This window comes from Aythya marila (assembly GCF_965140915.1).
Source record: "Aythya marila genome assembly, chromosome: 8".
Taxonomy (NCBI): Eukaryota; Metazoa; Chordata; class Aves; order Anseriformes; family Anatidae; genus Aythya; species Aythya marila.
Genome location: NC_139049.1, coordinates 22,458,646 through 22,478,141, shown reverse-complemented (window position 1 = coordinate 22,478,141; position 19,496 = coordinate 22,458,646). Strand labels below are relative to the sequence as shown.

At 56.5% G+C, this 19,496-nt stretch overlaps 1 protein-coding gene across 6 annotated transcripts in view; it reads right to left on the bottom strand.

Moving 5' to 3' along the window:
- The window catches only part of RNF220 (ring finger protein 220), a 188,367-nt gene that overhangs the window by 98,684 nt on the left and 70,187 nt on the right, over positions 1–19,496 (bottom strand). For 4 of the 6 annotated variants that reach the window (XM_082766509.1, XM_082766508.1, XM_082766511.1 and 1 more), the window contains exon 3: positions 12,221–12,295. The exons of the other annotated variants lie outside the window; for them this stretch is intronic. In XM_082766509.1, coding sequence (XP_082622635.1) covers positions 12,221–12,295 — 75 coding nt within the window. The remainder of the gene's footprint in view (positions 1–12,220; positions 12,296–19,496) is intronic. 6 annotated transcript variants of the gene reach the window in all.

The window sequence follows — 19,496 nt, the reverse complement described above, 5'->3', positions numbered from 1 at the left end:
ACGTACTTATTCCTACAAATGCCCCCCTCCAGGAGACAGAGACCCCATTTGGTGGCATTTGGCAGCAATGGGATGTGGCCAGGGCCCGAGCACCCCAAGCACTGAGGCTGCTGTTTCCCCAGGGATTATTTCAAGCCCGTGGAACGAAGCACTTCACGAGGAGGCACTGGCTTTCCTTTGTCTCCACTAGAGATAATCAGGTGCAGATAGGGTGGATATTCTGTAAAAACACATGCTCGCTTCCACTCACCGGTTACCTTTTTTTTTTCCTTTTTTTTTTTTTTTTTTTTTTTTTTTTCTGAGAGCCGTAAGGGTTTCAATTACCGGATTCTGGGATTTAGTGCCCAAGGCTTTTTGGTGTGCGTTAGATTTATTAGAAGGTTTAGTATCAGTGGAGGATTCACGCATTTACTCCCAGGAGCCCAGCTTCCGTTCACAGACCCTAAATCAAGAGCCGAGATGGGCTATTGTCACTTAGGACATTAGCATGGTTAACGCACGCGGGGATGATTAATAGCAATATGCATGCAGCCTCCCCTCCTCCCCAAACGCCCTGCCCCGCGATCCTGCTCCCTGCCGCCGCCCTGAGGCTCAGCACCAGCCCCGGCGCTGGCGGGGTTCCTGCTGCAAGCTGCGTTTTATTAATATTATTATTCTTTTTTAAAAAAGATGAAGGGTTTCAGGCACTCAGGGGACAGAGGGTTTTCTCCCAGGACTGGGTTCCCCTCCTCCCCGCCACCAGCTGGAAGAAGGGCAGACGCGCTCAGGGCAAGTTGGCAAAACCTGCGAGAAAAAATTATTATTCTAGGAGAAAACCCAACCTTCCCCTGCAGGAGCCGCCCACCCCGGCAGCCCCTTGCTGCCTCCCTTCTTCCCAAAGGAAAGCAGAGGTCAGATCTGGAGGAAAACCATCACTCTAGCAGCTCCTCGGGGATGCCGCAGCCTCCGCGCCGCGGGTGCCGGAGAGCCCAGGCTGGAGGCAAACACTGTTCCAGGGGAGACAGGACCACGCTCCTAACAAGCAAGATCCTGATGGCTTTTGTCCTTTTTCCAATACCGTGTTACTTACATTCCTTCTTTTTTAATTAAAACAGCCCCAGCTGATTTTACAAGCTTGCCGCTGCTTCTCTCCCAGTCTCTGTGTCTCTCATATGCTTGAGTGCTAGTATTAATTATTAGAGCCAATTTACTGTTTATACTCTGATGTTTTAACTAATTACCACTAATGGCAGACACCAGTGGGCAATCAACTTCATTTAGTTCCCAGTGCAAACCACTCATTACCATCGGAGAGAGGGAAGGAGAGCGCGTGGGAGGGATAAATAAAGGCAGAGGGAGATGGGCAGGTGCCTGGGCTGTGAGGTGCTGGGGGGTGTTCCCACTGCTACCACCCAGCCCAGCCCCTTCAGCAGCACTCAGGGGTAGGATTTAGGGCTCCAGCATGTGCAGAAGGGGAAAAAACCCAAGCACAACTGCTCTGCTGGGGCTGGTTGGGCTGCTGGTGCTTCATGCCACAGGCTAAGCCCTTGACAGCTACAGTTGCAGGTGAGCAACATGCTTCTTGCCCTGCATGGCAGATGGATCCTTTTTTTTCCTGCATTTCATCCCAGGACTGAGCCCTGGGGAAAGCACAGCCCATGCTGGTGTCGTGGGCTTAGTGTGATGCAGGCTTCCTGAGTCCCAGGCACCTGCGGTGTTAATCCTGCCATGAGAGGGGAAGGGGCAGTGGGCAAGGTTAAGCTGAGATGAGCAGGGGCTGGAAAGCTCCTGCCTGAAGTGAGTTTGGTTGTGGGGCTAATTCAGCTGTGTCCCTGTGCTGTGACAGAGCCTCCCTTAGGACAACACCTTCCTCAGCCTAGCCCTTATCTCACCCATCCCTCCCTCTGCAGAGCCAGGGAACGAGGGGCAGATATTTATCGCCCTGCACCCTCAGAAACCCGCAGCCAGCAAGGGAGCCCCCAGTGCTTAAAGCAGGTCACCTCCAGGTGTTGTGGCTGTGCGTGGGCTTTCTTTGGTTTGCACCCAGAACCAGACAGACCGTGTCCAGCAAGGACAGGGTGAGGTGGTTCCACCAGAGCTGGTCTTGCAGCTCCAGGAGAGACATCTTCAGTGGGAGAAAACCTAGGGCTGAGCACTGAGCATCCCTGGCCACGGCTGAGAAAAACCTCTGGGGAAAGTCACGTCTGGATCTGTTCCTCCTGTAGAGAGACCTGTTAACCACGTCCTGGGACAAATCCCCATTCACCCACGGTGTTTGGGTTCTGGGGTCTGGAGCAACCCTTGGGCAGGCAGTGCTGCAAATGGAGGGTCCTTCCCGGGGGACAGCGCGGCTCTAATGACCTGCCAGCTCGTTACCAGCAGTGGGAGTCCTGCTCTCACAAAAGGGGCTGCAGCGCTTTCGAAGTTTCATGCCATCGATGTGGTTTTAGTGCAGAGATGCTGAAAAGAATCTGAAAAGAGGGGCATGAGCCTGGCCACAGGGACAGGGCTGAGCACCATCTCTCCAACGGGACCACCAGTCTCTCCTTTCCTTTTCCCTTTCCCTTTTCATTCCCCGATCTGCTCAGGCTGGAGACCCGCTCTGTGATGGTGGGGACATGGCAGCCTGTCTTGTGGGTGTTGGGGGGGGGTTATAACTATGCACACATCTGAAATGTAATTGCTGTCAGCTCTCTCCATTCTTGCAGCACGAGGCCTTTAATCTCTCCCACCAGACCCATCGGCCCTGATATTGCAGCTCCAGAAAGGCTGGTTTTATGTACTTTAACCCCGCGACCTTTACAAATCCCATCATTCCAATCAATACGTCTCATTAGCGTTAGGTAAATGTATGGGATGGATGGGGAGCTGTGCTGGGAGGAGCCCGTGGCGGGTGGGGTGGAAAGTGCTGCTGCTGCCCGCTCTTTGGGGACAGCCCAGCCCCAGTGCTGCTGGGGACACCCTTCCCAAAAACATCCTTCCCCCAAGCACCCTTCCCTCTCTCTGGACACGCGCCTTGGTCCGGCTAATGCAGAGCTGGACAGAGTCCCTGCCAAGCCAGCAGTGCAGTCGAGAGCCCAAGCTGTTAACTGGACCAAGCTGTTGAAGTCATTTTTCCTCTCTCCTCGGGAAGCAGACATATGTTTTACAGCTTTCCACCATGTCGACTAAATGGAAACATGCGGGGCCTGCGGCAGGTGATGGGGAAACAATGTGGGGTGTGCCGTGGGCTGCCTGCAGCTACCGCGGGTGGCAGGGCAAAGCCAAGGAGCGGGGCAAAGAAACAAAATCTCTGGCACTTCCCATGAAGCGAAAGGCTTAATCCATGCAGAAATGCCAGCTTACACCAGCTGAGGACCTCACCAACCCGTGAGTTCATGGGGTAGTGGCCAGCCAAGGATGCTTCAAAGGATGGGGCTGCCCTCGGGACGGTGCTGCAACCCAGCTTTCAGCAGGGAGTGGGCTCACTGCTCGATCAGTGCCTCAGCCAGCAGGGCTGTAAATGCAATTACTGCCCATAAAACCACCCAGCCCTCCTCCGAATCCTGCTCAAACGCTTGACTCGGGCGACCCACGAGCAGCAGCAAATGGGGCACCCAAGGCTGCTGCTCCTGCAGCACTCCTGGGGCAGGGCAGGCTGGGGCGCAGGGGGAGGCGAGGGTCCCCTCCTGGCCTCCCCAGGCAGGGCCACCTTTCCAAGTGGCATCTGGAGCTGGGTTTGGTTTCCGAGCTCTGCTATCCCCATCTGCAGAGCCAGCTTGTTACTGCAACGGCGCTCGGCCCCGCTTCGGGCTCGCCCCAGGAGCACAGGCAGCTGAGGCAGGCAGATTAATGCCGAGCACAAAATGAGTTCGCATGCACAGATCTATTCCTGGTAGAGCCTAAAAAGCAAGGGCTAAAAATATATGGGCAAGCTCTGCTTTTTCACATTAGTGGTGTTTAATGAAGATGTTTCCGAGAGGTTTAAACTCATGCAGAGCTGGGCCAGATGCACCTCTCCTTGGAGCAGGGGGCAGCCGAATTTGTCTCCTTGCTGGAGGGGATGCACAGAGCTGGGTACGTGACAACCCCATGTACATGGGGCAGTCTGGACACCCAGTCTGTGTGCTCCCTGCTCCCCCAGCACCGATACCTGCTTCTTCCACCCCCCCTGCCCTGCTTGTCAAGGCACTTCAGCCAGGTCTCAGGCTTGTTGACAAGCACTAAACTCCACAGCGGCGAGAAAACCATTTAAGCACTAAGCCCCCCTCGGCTTTAGCGAGATGACTGCACGGTGTGGGATCTTAGCACAGCACCTAGCAGAAGGCAGAAGGAAGGAAACGTTAATAAATCCTGCGGCGGGCCAATTTCACTCGACCTGACACGCTGCTCCTCCTGGAATTAACTGGGCAAGCCCCCAGGCACCTCTCCGGAGCGGCACCCCAGCCGCCTGCTCCTCGACACCAAGCTGGGAGCATCCATGAGACCTGCATCCAGAAGGGCTGGAAAAAGCAGTCCATACATTCAGAGCCGCCCTCTCCAGCAGAACAAGAGCAGGGCTGGATGAAGCTGTGCGAGTCCCCACTGCTGATTTTATCCCCATGTTGGCAGCAGGACTGGGGGTGAGGGGCAGCACCCTCCCCACACAGGGCAGCGAAGGGGGAGAGCCCCTGGGGAGCAGGCAGGGAGATGTCGCATCTCCCAGCAGTGCCCCTGGGGGTGTCACGGGAGGACAGAGCAGTGGCCTTGCTGCAGGACCGGGTTTAACCTCCTGGGGCTTGTCGGCTGGAAGGAAGCTCCGTGGAAGAGAGATTGCAGCTAGGTGGGGAGATTGGTGGGTCTGGAGATGCAGGGGATTGCAGCAGTGTTAGATTTTATCTGTGGCTCTGCACGGCCAGATGACCTTGGGATCCCAATCAACAGTTGTTAATAAAACATAGGGGACGAGTGTGAGGGGTTAGACGCCGAGCACGGCTCTGAGGGATGGCGTTGCAGCTGAGGGCACTGGGGGCTGCTGCTGCCTGCTGTAACACCGCACACAGCACCCAGAGCTGGGAAGGGACAGGGGAGCTGGTTCTGGTCATCACTGGAGAGAACAAGGGGGTGCTGGAAGAGCTGGAACCCCACCACAGAGCCACCACTGCCTCCCTGCTGCGCCCCTGTCTCTTCCTCCCTACGCCTGGCTGTGCCGAGATCCGGCCTCGCTCAGCCCACATTTCAGTCCCAGCCATTACAATGACAACGGCGATAAGAGATTCTTATCACAGTGCTTGACATCGATTTGAAGCTGAGCCCCTTTCCCGCTCTCCTCCTCCTCCTCGTGGCTGCGGGCACGCTCGGCAGCTGCTTGAGAGCCAAGCTAAGGGCAGGAGGTTCAGATCCATCTGGGGCTGGAGAGGCACAAAAAACTGGAGAGGTACAGAAACTGCCCACAAGTTTCACTGAGGTTAGGGCTGGAGCTAACAGAGATGCCCAGTCTCTCGAGCTCCCCTTGCAGCCACCACCTCCATGATGTGCAAAAACTCAGTTCCTCCCATTGTTGGCCCCTATACATGACCAGGTCCCTGGAGCTGGCCTCCAAAAACGCCCACCAGCCCAGACTTCCACCTTTCAGCTTCCCTCTTTGCTCCAGGATGGCCAGCAGGGTGCTGTGTGCCCAGCAAAGAAGTCTGCCTGCACCAGGACTGCCCTGTGCACTGGGCACATCCACTCTGGATGAATGCACCAGTGCATGTGAAGAGCAGGACCTCAGGTGGGGAAACTGAGGCACGGGAAGGCTCTAGGCTCACACAGCAGCACTGCCAAGAGGTGTCCTGATCTGGAGCTGCTTCAGGAAACCTGGTCCCTTTCTCAAAACCAGTGAAGCCCCAGCATCTCTGCTGAAAATCCTCCCGGCACAGCCTCTGGGAAGAGCAGCCCCACGGGGTGGTGGCAGGGGAAACACCCGAACAATCGGAGCCTGTGCGGGGACGAAGAAAGGGCGCTCTTGTTGGGGTGAGCCCCGCGTCGCCGGGTGGCACCCCAGGTACCCCAGCTGTGCCAGCACTGCAGCACAACAGAGACGGGGCTGTTCGGGGCCCAGCCCCGGCACAGGGTGTCACCGCCTGCGTTTGTGAGCGGGGACGTTGTCTCTTTGTCTGCGCTGGTTTCTGCTCTGCTGACCCGCTTTGCTCTCCCTGTCGCGCCATCCATCAGCTCTGGCAGCCCCGTCAATTCCAGGCCTCCGCGATGCCATTCCTCAGTGGGGGGGGGATAAAGCACATTTTTTTTAGGGCGAGGAGCAGCACTTTCCCTCCTGGCAACTTGCTGGGCTCCCTCCTTCCCTCCTCAGAGCCATGCAAGGCTCTGCTTTGCCCCAGCCTCAGGACACCGGGCTTTTCCTCCAGCCACCTCCATCTCCCCAGCAGCAGAGCCGTGCTCCCAGCTGCCCGGGGCGAGCAGGGTCCCTGCAGCATCCCCGGCCAGATGTGCTCTGCCGGCTTGCCCCGAGGCCCCTGCTATTACCGGCAGCAGGCAGGCGGTGGCAGCCTGCCCCGCAGGCAGCGGGCAGGGCTGGGGTGCTGCCAGGCTGGCAGGTGCTGCGGGGCACCCAAGGGACCTCACCGCCTTCCCCGCAGCCCTTTCTGCTGCTTCTGGGGGCAGGTGGGCACTGGTGATGCTGGTGGCTCACCCCTGGCCATGCGCACGGCTGGGTGTCACCAGGCTTGCTGCCAGAGCTGAGCGATAGGAAAGAGTGGGATTTGGGGACAGCCTTCATCCCCTGCTCCTCACGGGGCTGGATGTCTCCCCTGCTGCCCCCCAGCACTGCAGACCTGGCACAGGGAGCTTTGTCCCCCACTTCCACCTCGGCAGCAGAAACATCTGCCTCCCCCCCTCAGTCAACGCGCAGCTTTTAATAGTCCTGACAATTCTCAAGAAAACAGGGGCATTAAATGTTAATTATATCTATTTGGATTCAAAAAATTTTATTACTCGAGTTAACGATAGCTGGAGTCATAAAGAAAAGTGCAGAGCAAGGGGACGCTGCCTCTCTGCGGGGCTGAGCACCCGTGGCCACCCCGTGCCAGCGGCCACCCGAGGCCCAGCGGTGACAAACGGCTCCGGGACACGGAGGGGCCGGATCCTGCCCTGGGAGCGGTGCTGGGTTTGTGGTCGGTCCTTGTGTAGGCACTGTGCTGGCGGGACTCGGCCTGCCCCAGCCCGCGGGCTTCTAATTTACTGCTTTCCTTTTACCGTAAAACTGAAAGGGGAAGGTGCACCCTTTAATCACTGCCTCCGGGGCCCCGCCTGAAACCACACAGCGACCGAGCGAAGGCTAGGAGTTAATGCTCCTTCCGACACCTTTTTATGATTCATGGGCCTGACCTTGAGCCATAAACCGCTCAACCTCCCCGACACACTGGCAGTATTTACAGCCTGCAGGGGCCGGTACGCGCAGGCACGGATGCAGACCCGGGACGGGCACAGGTACGGGGCCGGGGATGCCACAGGTACCCGGCCCCACCAGGGACACCCTATGATAGGGATGGCCGTGCAGGTGGGCGGCCCCGAGGGATGCTAACGCAGCAGGCAGAGGTGGAGACACACATTTTGTACCTATGCACACATTGCACTTAAGAAGCTGTTTATGCACGGCCAAACACGCACGGATAAACATGCCGAGATGCCCTCCCCGGGGAGCACACGTAACAAGCATGTTCATGGGGGCACGCTTGCATGCAGAGAGGTGCACGGCCGTGTGTCTTAAAGCAAAGGGCACAGGGTTGAGAGGCTCCGCGTGCAGCCGCTTGGGGTCGGCTCGGACCAGCCCGCTCCTTGCTTTCTGCCTCAGTTTCCCCACTGCCGCAGCAGCAGAGCTAATCCTGACCCATCCTGTTTGCACGGAGTCGGGAGGCCGAGCTCGTTAATGTTTGCAAAGTGGGTTTGGCTCCAGTGATAGAGCTAGTCAGAAATGTGAAGGTCATTATTATTAGCAGGATTAAAGCGATTTAGCCCAGCAGTGAGGGGGTACAGGTGAGCGCAGCAGCTGTGCTGTGCTCAGCAACAAATTGCACGCTCACGCAACCTCAAAATAATGACAAGTACAATAAAAACAGTGAGAGATAATGACAAATACTATGATCATATATCATTTCAGAAACTTTAGGCAGGACTAGAAGGTCGCCACGCTGCCCTCTAATCCTTCCACCCCCGAAATACACTCCCTGCAGGCAGCAGGAACCGAGCTTTGCTGGTCGTGGGAACTTCCCAGATCCCATAAGGGCTTATCAGTGCCTGCTCTGCACATGCACAGATCTCCTGGTGCGGGCCCATGTGCATCACTTGCCATCACGGAGGTGCTGCCACACAGCCTCCGGGCAGGTCCTCCCCAGGCAGCCTCCCTCCTCCTCCTCCTCTGCTCCATAGTGGGGACCATGGTGTTGGGCAACTTGTCTGGGACAGGAATCCCCCTCTTTACTTTACTGGTTGCCTTTTTTTTTTTTTTTACCTAGTTACAAAGTAAAAGAAGGAAAAACCATGCTTATCTCAGAAAGCAGAGTTCAGGAAAAAGCTACTGGTCTTTTGGACTCAGCAAGTCCCCATTGGTAGCCTCGCTTGTCACCGGGAATTTATCAGCCAAACACAGATCTGGTATAATGCGCCATATAACTAGTGCATAAACAAACTTCAGCATGATAAATGCTCTGCTTTGAAGCCATAAAGTTATTAGCTGGTGGCTGTTAGCTACTGCTTAGTGTGGGCCACGCTCCTGCCGTTAACCCCTCGCCGCCCCCTCGGTGCCCATCACCATGGGGGGACCTCGGGAGCAGAGCCCGGGGCACGTCCCCATGTGGGGTGATGGCAGCCGAGCCCCGGGCTGTGCAGGGGCGACCCTGCAGGCACTGCTGGCTCTGCAGTGCTTATCAGTGCCCTTTGCACCCACCGCGAGGAAAGGGCTGGAGCCTGCAGGAGGGAGATGTTGGCCAGGAGCGGGGCTCTGAAGGATGACACCCTGGTGTTTGAGACCCCTCCTCTCCTCCCCTGTGCCCCCCGGGGGGCAAGCACAGAGGGTGGTGTGCATCCTCATGGCACAGACCCTCTGGGATCTACTGGTTTCAGGCTCAGGCAGGGCTGGAGGAAGGAGGTCACCCCTCCACTGCTCAGAACATCTTTTTTAGAAGTGCTGAAGCAAAAGCCCTAATTTTTTCCCAGTAGCTGTGAAGCAGTGAGTGCTGGCAAGGTGTTTAGAGTTCCCTCTGCTGCCTGCAGCGCACGGCTGCCGCCTGCTCCCATCAGCACAGCCTCACCAGAGGCTCCTGGGTGCTGGAGAAGCCACACAGCCACCAGCAGCTCAGTGGGACACGGCCAACCCCACAGCATCAGCAGGGCTGGCCACCAGCATGGCACCTGGAAAGTATCCTCCACCCCATGGGGACAAGGGGATGCTCCCACCAAGGTCCTCTGGTCCCCATGGCCACCTCCTGCCCCTGTCCCCCCGGTGTGCTGGGGGTGGTGGGAGGTCTCCAGTGCTCTCTGTGCAGCAGTGGGGGGGATGCAGGGGGCCGGGGGCTGGCTCCCATCCCTCTCCCCAAACAACTGGCCCTGCCAGGAGGCAGGAGACGTCTCAGCAGGGCCAGCTGGGGGGCAGCGGGACTCGGAGCTGTCTCAGCGCCTGTTCCTCATTAGAAGCCCGGTGTTGAAGAAACTCATAATTAGAGCCCTGAGTATTAATTAATCTCCGTGACCCTCCTCTCGTTCTCCTTCCCCTGCTCGTGCAGCTCAGGAGGTCAGCCTGGATTATTAACACGTGCAAGTGCAGGATGGCGAGCACGCCGCGCGGGTCGGCAGCGATGTAGGGCCCGGACCCCGGGGCCCGTCCCCGTGTTCAGAGCAGCCACGGGCACCTTGTCCCTCCCCGTTCGGTGCTGGTGGCAGCACGGCATCCCTCCCCTGCTCCTCTCCTCCGTCACCAGGATCTGCTGGGGACACATTCAGCACCCTGGGGACAGCACCAGAGTGGGCACAGAAACGTGTCCCACGGTGAGCAGGTATGCTAAATGGGAAAAGCATCCCATCTGTCTCAGGTCTTTAAGAGCCTCAGCACTGAGGAGGCAGCCCTGAGACCCTTTTAGCACCATGGTGGCCACGTCCCACAGCCCCTCTCCTCCCCTGCTTGCCCGCTCAGGCTCAGCCACCTGGGGCAAGGACTCGGCTCCTGGCAGCCCCATGCTCCCTGCCAGGGGACTGATGGGCTCCGGAGAGCTGCCACGGAGCACCAAAACAAGATATAAAATAAATCCAAACTTTTCTGACGCCCTGGTAACCACCAACTGCTTCCCTGATCTGATTTTTCCCCTTTTCTGCTGGAGCAATAAAAAGGGGAAAATCAACATCCAAATGATCTTGTTTATGGCGACTAAATAAGCTGCATGTGCTTAATCCGTTAGAGTTTAATGAATTTACGACTTGCTTTGGAATTTGACAAGGGCTGTAAAAGAGTAATTAACATTTATCAGTGTGTTTTTTACACACACCCCGCCCTCCTCCCGTCTCCCTTCCTTCTCCCGCTGCCTGTCGCGGAGCAGCACTGAGTATCGGGGGGAATATAAAAGTGATCAATTAATTCTTAATAATCTCGGGGAAAGATTGTAGAGTCGCAGTATGAACTCAGGGAGTGTCAATAAACGTGCCAAAGGTTGGCCCCCTCCCCGGCGCTGCGGAGGAATGCGGGCAGCCGGGGAGGGGACTGGGCTGCAGGGACGGGTGGTGCTTGGTGGAGGGGCCCTGCACCCCGTTCCTTCTCTTCGGGCCCTGCTGGCATCCAGAGCAACCCTTGGTCACCTCACCCAGGTGGCCAGGATGTCCCTGGGGCAGGAGGAGAGCAAGAGAGGGGCTGGTGGCAAAGGGGGTGTCCGTGCTGCTCCCCATCTGACACAGCAGTGGTGGCGATTTGGAAACGCAATCCCACTACAGCTCTGTAAACCTGAGCCTGAAGGACCCCAAATCCTCTCCACAACCCCAATATGATCACACTGACCATGCACGTAGACGGGCAGCGCACCCATGGGTGCAGGCGTCTCCACCGCCCCGCTGCCACGTGGTGCAGGATGGCAGCACGAACATGAGCAGATTCTGGTGCTTCCTGAGCCCCCAAATTGCCACCCGATGCTTTTACCCCTCCTTGGCACCCAGCCATGGGGCTGTGGAGTGGGGCATGAACGTGCCTGGTGTGTGAGGGTGTGGGGATCCTGCATCCACCTGGGCAGCCACACAGAAGGAGTGGGGTCAGGGCTTCCAGGCTCCCTGGAGGAGACGGGGAAGCATCTGGCTGTGGGGCAGAGGGTCCCGGAGACCCACAAACAAAAGCTCAGGATGATAAATCCCCTGAGGCGTGAGACTGTCCGGGCATCGGCTCTGGACAGAAACAAATTCTCCCTGTCTAACATAACGGCCCCAAAATAAGCAATGAGGCAGGGAAGGAGAGGGCTGGACCCAGGGGGGCTGGAAAATCTCCTCCCAGCCCCATGGAGAGGACGTGGGAGGGGATGAGCAGTGGGCACCCACCCGTGGGGCAGACAGGAGCATGGGGATTTCTCCCCAGGTTGCTCAAGCCATGTGTAGCTGGGTGAGTGCAGGAAAGAGACGTGGAAAGTGATGGGATGGGCTCGCCTTCATTTTATATGGACCCTCTTGTCCCCTGCAGGAGCTGCAGGGTCAGTGTGGGTGGTTGGGGTCCCGTGGCTGTGGGGTTTGTCACGGTGTCTCCAGAGCTGGCCAGGAGCAGCTCAGGGCAGGCAGATGGAGGAGGGAGCCGGGAGGTGGCACCCCGTGGGGAATTAGGGGGTGTGACAGCCAGCCCATCGGCACCGGGGGGATCTGCACACCTGGGACAGGGGCTGGGGATGGGGGGTGGCCGGGCCACGCAGTTCCCTGGCTGTGGGAGCACTGGGGGCACGGCACAGGGGGCACAAGGGGGTGGCAGGAGATGCCCAGGTCCCCTACACATGCTGCCCAGGGTCTGACGCCCGCAAGCAGTGGCGCTGAAGATGATTTTAGGCTGTGATTATAAGAAATCTATTGATCTCTTGGACTCTGTAATGCCAGATGAACCATTTTAATGAAACACCTATTCGTCATGCATTAACCCTCCTCGCCTATTCGGACATTCAGCACCGAACTGACGAGGGCAGCGGGATTCCCAGAGTCTTTTTGGGGAGGGAAGGGGGGGGAAAATGTTTCTTTAGGACACAACAACAACAAGAAGAAAAGAATGCAAACTTACAGAGGGGGAGAGTTAAAATCATACGATGAGTGGCAGTTGCAGACGCCTGGGGCCCTCTTTGGTTGTCGCTTCTATCTGGCAATCAATTGACAAGAAATTGGGATTATGAAATATTACGTCTGTGAGCAGAGGAGGCGGGCTTCCTTCCCCAACCTGCGGGCAAGCCTCCACTCCCCACTGGGACAAACCACGGAGAACATCAGCGATTTGGCCTCCGGCAGGTTTTTAACACGAGCACGGCCATCATCCCCACAAGTCTTACTGAGCGACTCTGAGCAAGGCTGCGATGCCCTAAAGATGGATCTAGATGCCCGTGGCTCTTTATGGGAGTGAGACCGTGCACCTGGGAGCACGGCGTGCACAGGGCAGGGGAGGGATGGGGAAAAGGGAAAGGGAAACGTGGAGTGGGAGCACAAGTGGCTCATGTCAGTGGGGATGGGATGGTTTGGGATGGAGTTGGGATGGGATGGGATGGGATGGGATGGGATGGGATGGGATATTCCTGCTCCTGGGTGTGAGCAGGAGGTGCCACATGCGTGTGGTGGGGCACGGCCCCCCCGGCGCCTCTTGTGTAAGCGCTGGGGAGGGGGCAGGCGCCGTTTCCTCCTGCTCGAGCCGTTGCAGCCTCAGAAACCACCAAGTCCCCGTTGCGTTGGGAGCTGCCCGGAGCTTCCTGCAGGTGCCGCGCGCTCATGAATCACACCTTGTCACCGGGCTGCCCAACGGCTTGGGCTGCTGCCACCCCCGGCCCCCGGCCCGGCCAGGCAAGGGTTAAGCGGGCATAAATCACTCTGTTTGAGAGACGTTTCAGAGCCTCTTCCAAATATTATAAAAAATGTCTTTAATCATCTAATAGCGCGAACTCGGCTGGTGATGGATGGAGAGAAGTCGCCTCTCTCCTCCTGATCCTAACAGATGAGGCTGAAGAGCTGCTGCTGGGGGGGGGGGGGGAAGTTGGGGAGGGGGCTGGGGGAAGAGAAGGACATTTCTCAACCTCCCACCAGAGCAGTTATAAATATGAGGTCATACAGCAGGAGATGATAACGCATTAAAGGCTCTTGAGATATTAGTCTGTCAGCCTCGTTAGACACAGCCTATTTGGGGCTGACTGCATAATTAGAGGCTGGGGTACCCATAACTCACTGGTGTTTATACGGTGGAAGGGGCTACACTCGCATCACCCTCAGCACTCAGAAAAGTCATCTTCAGCAGGCATCAAACCCCACTCCCTGATGCAAAAATAATGCAAATCCTCCTCTTTATGGGGAAAAAAAAAAAACAACCACCTTTCTGCTGCCCTCATCCCCTGCCCTGCCCCAGCCTCTGCTCTCCCCACACCCACCCTCACACCTCCCCTCTGCCACGGGTGGGGAACTGGCCCCTGGAGGAGACAGGGTGGCCCCAGGTCGCTTGTGGCAAAGGGGAGAAGTCCTCAGTGCCAGTCCCCCTGCCCTCCCCATGGGACAATTCTCTGGGAGGTGCCACCGGGCACCTGCAGGCTGTGGGGAGCTGGAAGCAGCGCGGGGAGGTGGGTGTGCTTGGGCCAAGGGGGTCCTGGGGAAGCAGCCGGGCTGTCCTGGTCTCCTCTGCTTTCTCTTCTCGGTTCTGCCTAGCCGGTGGTGAGCACACCGACCCAGAAGGGCACTTCCCAAACCCACCCGGCTGAAAATTGAACAAGTGAAACAGGGAAGGGGAACGTTTCCCTTCTGCAACCGTGCGGAGCGAGGGCACCACAAGAGCCGGCTCCTGCTCGAACGGGAACAGAGACGGGGCAGGGGGAGGCAGCAGACAGCCAGCCCGAGCCTTGTGCACCCAAAATTGACCAGAGGAGTTGGTTTGCACGTCCTGAGCCTTCCCATAAGCAGGGACATGAGCACGAGCAAGCAGAGCCCTCACTCTGCAGCTGCCCTGCCTCGTCCCCTCGTCCTGCTCGCCCACCGCAGCCGGCGAGGGGCAAGGGGTCCGCAGAGGCGGGGGCAACCCCATGGCTTCCCGGGCTGAGGCAGGATAATGAATCCTGATGGGGGAAGTGACCTTTTCCAAATGCCACATGTCATTGGATTTTATATCACACCAGGACAATGTGCCATGGGTATTAAAATCGTTTTTCCAATAGGAGTGTGTGTGTGCGTGCATGTGTGTGTCAGGGAGAGATGTGAGAAAAATAAAATTAAGATGTGAAAATTGGGCTGCCTCTAAACATGGCCTTTAGAGAAGACTTCGGTCCTGGCAGAGCAGCGCTGACAGAGAACTCCATGCCCTTTGCTCCTTGGATCACGGGTGATTTTGTCAGGGAAATAAGGCCTGTCCAAAACCCACGACAGAACTAGGGAAAACGCTCGGGAGCCCTGATCCCCATTTCTCAAGTCCTGCAGAGACATTCAGCTCCTCCACAGAGGAGGACGCCTCCGGAGCTGTTCTGTCCCATATATAAATGCCCCTGGACACCCATGGGTGGCAGCTTGGGCTGAGTATGCACAGAAAGTAAAATTTACATGACTGCTAAAGCCAAGCTGCATGGTCCCCGTGGGGCTGTGAAGCAGTGACCCTGGGACCAGCGTCTGTAGGCTGTCCGAGCACACAGGTACGGGGCACAGCAATGCCATGACACATTCCCACGGGGAAACACAAAGCAAAAAAATAAAATAAAAAATGAGGGAACAGGCTGGGAGAACTCCAGCCTGTTCCCTCAATCTGCAGGGCAATTGTCCGGCTGAAATAACAACGCTGGGACACACACACAAAAAAAAAAAAAAAAAAAAAAAAAAAAAGAGAAAAAAAAAGGACAAGCTGTGTTTGTTTATTCAGCTTCTTTCCCCCCTTCTCCTTTCGACAATGCCCTGACACTGTGTCCTGCCGCGCTGGAGCTGCAGCCCCAACGGACTAAATTTATCCCAGCTGGAGCCCTGTTTACAAGCCTCGTCCTGTTTGCAGCGTGGCCCATCCTGCCCTTCCCCGGGGCTGACAGCCCAGGCTTCACCTTCCCTGGTCTCTGCTCCTTCAGCCCTGGAAATTTCCCCCCCTGTGCTGGCAGAGGGGGCAGCTCGTGGCCCCCTGCCCGTTGTGGGCTCCCTGGGCTGCTGCTTGCCCAGCGTGGCTCAGTGGTGGCCAAGGCTCGTGTCACTCAGGAAAATGCTGGTTGTAGGCTCGGCAGGGAGGGTGCTGAGCACCCCAGGAGGACCAGGCTCCACTATTAAAACCTCGGTGGAGCCCCATGTCCCTTTGCACCCATACGGGGTGCTCTGCTGCATGGGGAACAGTGGGATTGGACTGTCACACACTTGTCCTCGTCCCCCCATGGGCTCACATGGGTTGGGAAGATGGAGCTCAGCCCCGAGGAGACCAACCTACAGCTTTGGGTCCCGTCTCTGGTCTCCTGCAGGAGTCCTCCTGCCATCCCAGGCTGCCTCACCCCCAGGAGGTGCCTTCAGCAGGGCTCAGTTGGCAACATCCGGGCTCTTATTTGCTGTTTAATGAGTTCCAGATAATGAATCCCAGGGCATGAAAGCTTTTTGTTAACCCTTTGGCTCGCCGTCAGGATTTGCCAGCAGTCTGCAAGGATCTGAAGTCGTAAGAACAGTTTGGGGGTGACTGCAGGTGCTCACCTACGGATGAGCTCACGCTGGGCAAGAGCAATCCCCATGGGGTACCCTACTGGTCAAATGGGGTACCCTACTGGGCCCAGCAGTGAATTTGACCCTAAAGGCTTGTCCAGACGAAGCACTGCTCCTGAGAAACCCCCCACACTGGGCATTTCTTATTACAGGGCGAAGATCTCGGTCATACCCACCAGACCCACTCTCTGAAATACAAACGGAGCTTTCGGGGAATCCTTCTCCTGCCTGAAAATCACCAAAACCCTGCACTCCCACTCACTTTCCATGGCAGGCAGGGCGTGACGGGAAGGGCTGGTGGAGCAGCACCCAGCACACACACAGCACTGTGCTCCTCACACGTGTGGCTCCTCATCTCCGGAAGAAGATCTGCTAGTCAGGAAGTCACGGCCCTGATTACTTTGTCTTCCACGTTTAAGAACATCCCTAACTGCTCCTTGGATAGCTCAATTAGTAAAGTGAATATATTATATAAAGTCTAAAAGATTAAACTATCATAGGCAGCCCATAATTTCATGAAGAAGTCAGGGGAGCATATCCCTCTTATTAACTCTATAACAAATGTGATGAAAATGTTCAAATAGAATGTTAATGCAATGTTACGTGTAATTTTCCCAGGCGATTTTCTGCTGAAATATTTCTTTATTAATAGTAATTGAGGGTATAAATTATGAATGAGGCGATTTTCTCCTTTCACTGGGAAAGACGTACTAATGGCAATAATTCTTTATAATAATTTTTTTGGGGGGAGAGCGGGGAGGGAGCTGGGGTGAGGGGTTTAAAGAAAAAAAAAATCTTTAAAGGGATTGCAAAATATATAGACTAGCAGTGCATGTTTTATGGCAGGGCGCTGTATTTTATATCCGTGTGCTGGGCACCAGCCCCGTGCCGGGCTGCGCTGCGTGCGCACCGCGATTTCCTCGCGTCTTCTCCATCCTGCTGATATCTAAGGGTTCACTGCAGGCCAGGGGCATGTGGAAGCCCTGCGTCTGCACATGCTGGACTCTTCCAACCTCATGTTTTGCAGGAGAGGGGCAGCAGTGGCAGCACGAGCTCCGGGTACTTTGGGTTAGTGGCTGGGACACACGCGCGGACAGGCAGCGCCGAGCCGCGCAGCTGCTCGCCGGGAAACAAAAAGTCCTTTCTGTGATGCCAGAATGAAAGAGGCGTTTTACAAGGGTTTTCAGAGCTTGCTCTCCTTGAGGGCTGTATGGTTTTTGACAAGCCAAACGACTTCAAAATTTTTCCACGCGGTTAGGGAATAATGCTGGTTGGAGGGTGTTTCCTAGCCCCTGCCCTCTGCGTGCATCTCTCTTTGTGAAGGTGAAGAGGAAAGAAAAGATGATATCCCTAAAATTTCCACTGAAATTTCCACATTAGCTGAAAAAATCTCTGAACGGTATAAAACTTTTAGACCAAAGGATTTGCTTTTCCCCCTATTTTATTAACTTCTCCCAGGAAGTGCTGCCACATTCAAAACAAGATCTACTCTGTGAGGGTAAGCAGAGAAGCAGATGCTCCCAACCCTCTGCTGTCCAGACTAAAGAGCATCCTGAGAGATGCTTAACCCAGCTCCTCTAGGGGCAGGCGACCTGGTCAGCCAGGCAGAGGTGACAGGGAACAGCTCTAGGACAAGGTGCCCGTGACACAGCCCTGGAGCAGCGTGTTATGGGGCACAAAGTGGTCTGGATGCATTTCTCAGCATCGCCACGGCTCCTCAAAAGCCAGGGAGGGGATTGCTTTACTCCTCCCCAAGGGACTTCTCTTATATTCACCTCACCCAAGCATCCCCCCAGGTGCTGCCCTGCCCTGGCTGTTCCTCTGCTGGCCCCTCTGCTGGGCTGGAAGCCTCCCAGCAGCAAGGATGTGCTGTCCCCATCTCCATCCTCCTGCAGGCATTGCTCCCAGGCGCTGCCGGAGGCTCTGCCCGCACGGGGAGGCTGTGGCGAGGCCGACAAAATCAGCGTGATCCGTCACCGACCCTCCTCAAAATTAGGTTAATAATTTATGATGTTAAATGGGACAGTTAATAGCTGGGCCAGATGATTCCTCAGCTAATCTAGAGCACGGGCTGAGCTGCAACGAGTCCTCTGAGAGTTCATTACACTCCCCAGCCCTCAGCGCTCGCGCTTTTGGCTCCACTGATGCCTACGGGAGGCTGTGGCTGGTGCCGCTGGCAACACGCCTAAGACTTGCCCCTCATCAATTAGGAGAAATAAGGAAATCGACAGGAAAATTAATTTCCAAAGAGACAATGCCTATGACACCTGCACTGCCCTCGGAAAGCTGGGGGGTTAGCTGAAGCCTTGGGAGGCGATTGCATCTGATGTCTCGCTGTGCAAGCTCAGGCTGTTTTTCTCAGGGCTGGGAGGGCAGGAGGGGATGTCAGCCACTGGGCAGGGGGTGCTCGTGCTCCTGGGTCAGCCCCAGGCAGGCACCAGCCACAGTTAGGAGGTGTGACAGCAGAGCCTGCTGCTTAAAGCATCCCCTCCCAGCACGCCGGAGCTCACCAGAAGTAAGGATTTGCACCTCGACTACACATGTTCCCAAAGAAATCTTGGAGTTAAAGGGTCAGGATGAGAATGTCCAGCAGGACTTTTACCTAGAGGACATCCAGGCTTTCCATCCCTATCCAGTGCAAACAGACCAGTCTGTGGTACCTGGAGGCAACAAAGCCCCTCTGGCACTGCTGGTGCCACCTCGCCTCGCCTCCCTGGAGACATCTCCCTGGGGGATGCTGACAGCAGTGCCAGCCCTAGGAAGCCTGGAGGAGCGTGCCAGGGCTCTGCTCTGCAGAAGAGACAGTGAAGGGCACCCTGGCAGCCCTTCTCTGTGTTACAAGGCACAGAAAGTCTGCGCGACTGACAAAATATCAGCAGCAATGTCAGCCTACGGGGTGTCTGTGCCTTGCCCTTCGTGGGGCAGCAGGCAGACCCCAAAGGCTACCACAGCGACTGGCCGGGCTACCAAGTGCAGGCAGCTGTGGCCAGATGTGCACTGATGGCTCGTGCAGATGTTGGCCCCGCAGAGCGCCTGGTCAGCATTATTTCCCCTTCTCCCTTCCACATTCCTGCTCTTGCCAAATTCAAACCATGCGCGGCGCGGGGGGATTACCTGCAATTACAGCTTTCACACGTCGGGCACAGCTGGGGAGGGGGCGGTGTGGGACGAGGTGTAAGGGCATCCATATGGTGGGCTCCTGCTGCCAGTCCCCTGCCTGCAGTCCCACCCCCCCTTCAAATCCCCTCCCAGGCAGGGACACGTGGGGGCAGAGGGGACCCCCAGCTCTTTGCCTTCCAGCTTCTGCCCGAGCACGTTAGAGGAGAAATGACAATTAGGGGGACAACAAATGAAGCCGCCGGCCCCTGGGGGGGGGACATGTGCGGTAACTTGAGGCTGGAGCGGAAATAGCTCTGGTCGACCCACTTAGAAAATCATCATTACTGCAGGATTTATGGCTGACATGAGCTTGTCTGATAGATATGACTATTTAAAGGCAGCCAAAGCCTCCATTTATAACAATGCGAGGGAGGGGGCGGAGGGAGCTGGGGCAGGTTTGAAGATCAAAGGGGCACCTGGAAAGGAAAGGGGACCTGCAGGGACAAAGGGACGGTGGCTTCAGCTCGAGGCAGGGCTGGTGGGAGGGGGCTGTGCCCACGGGG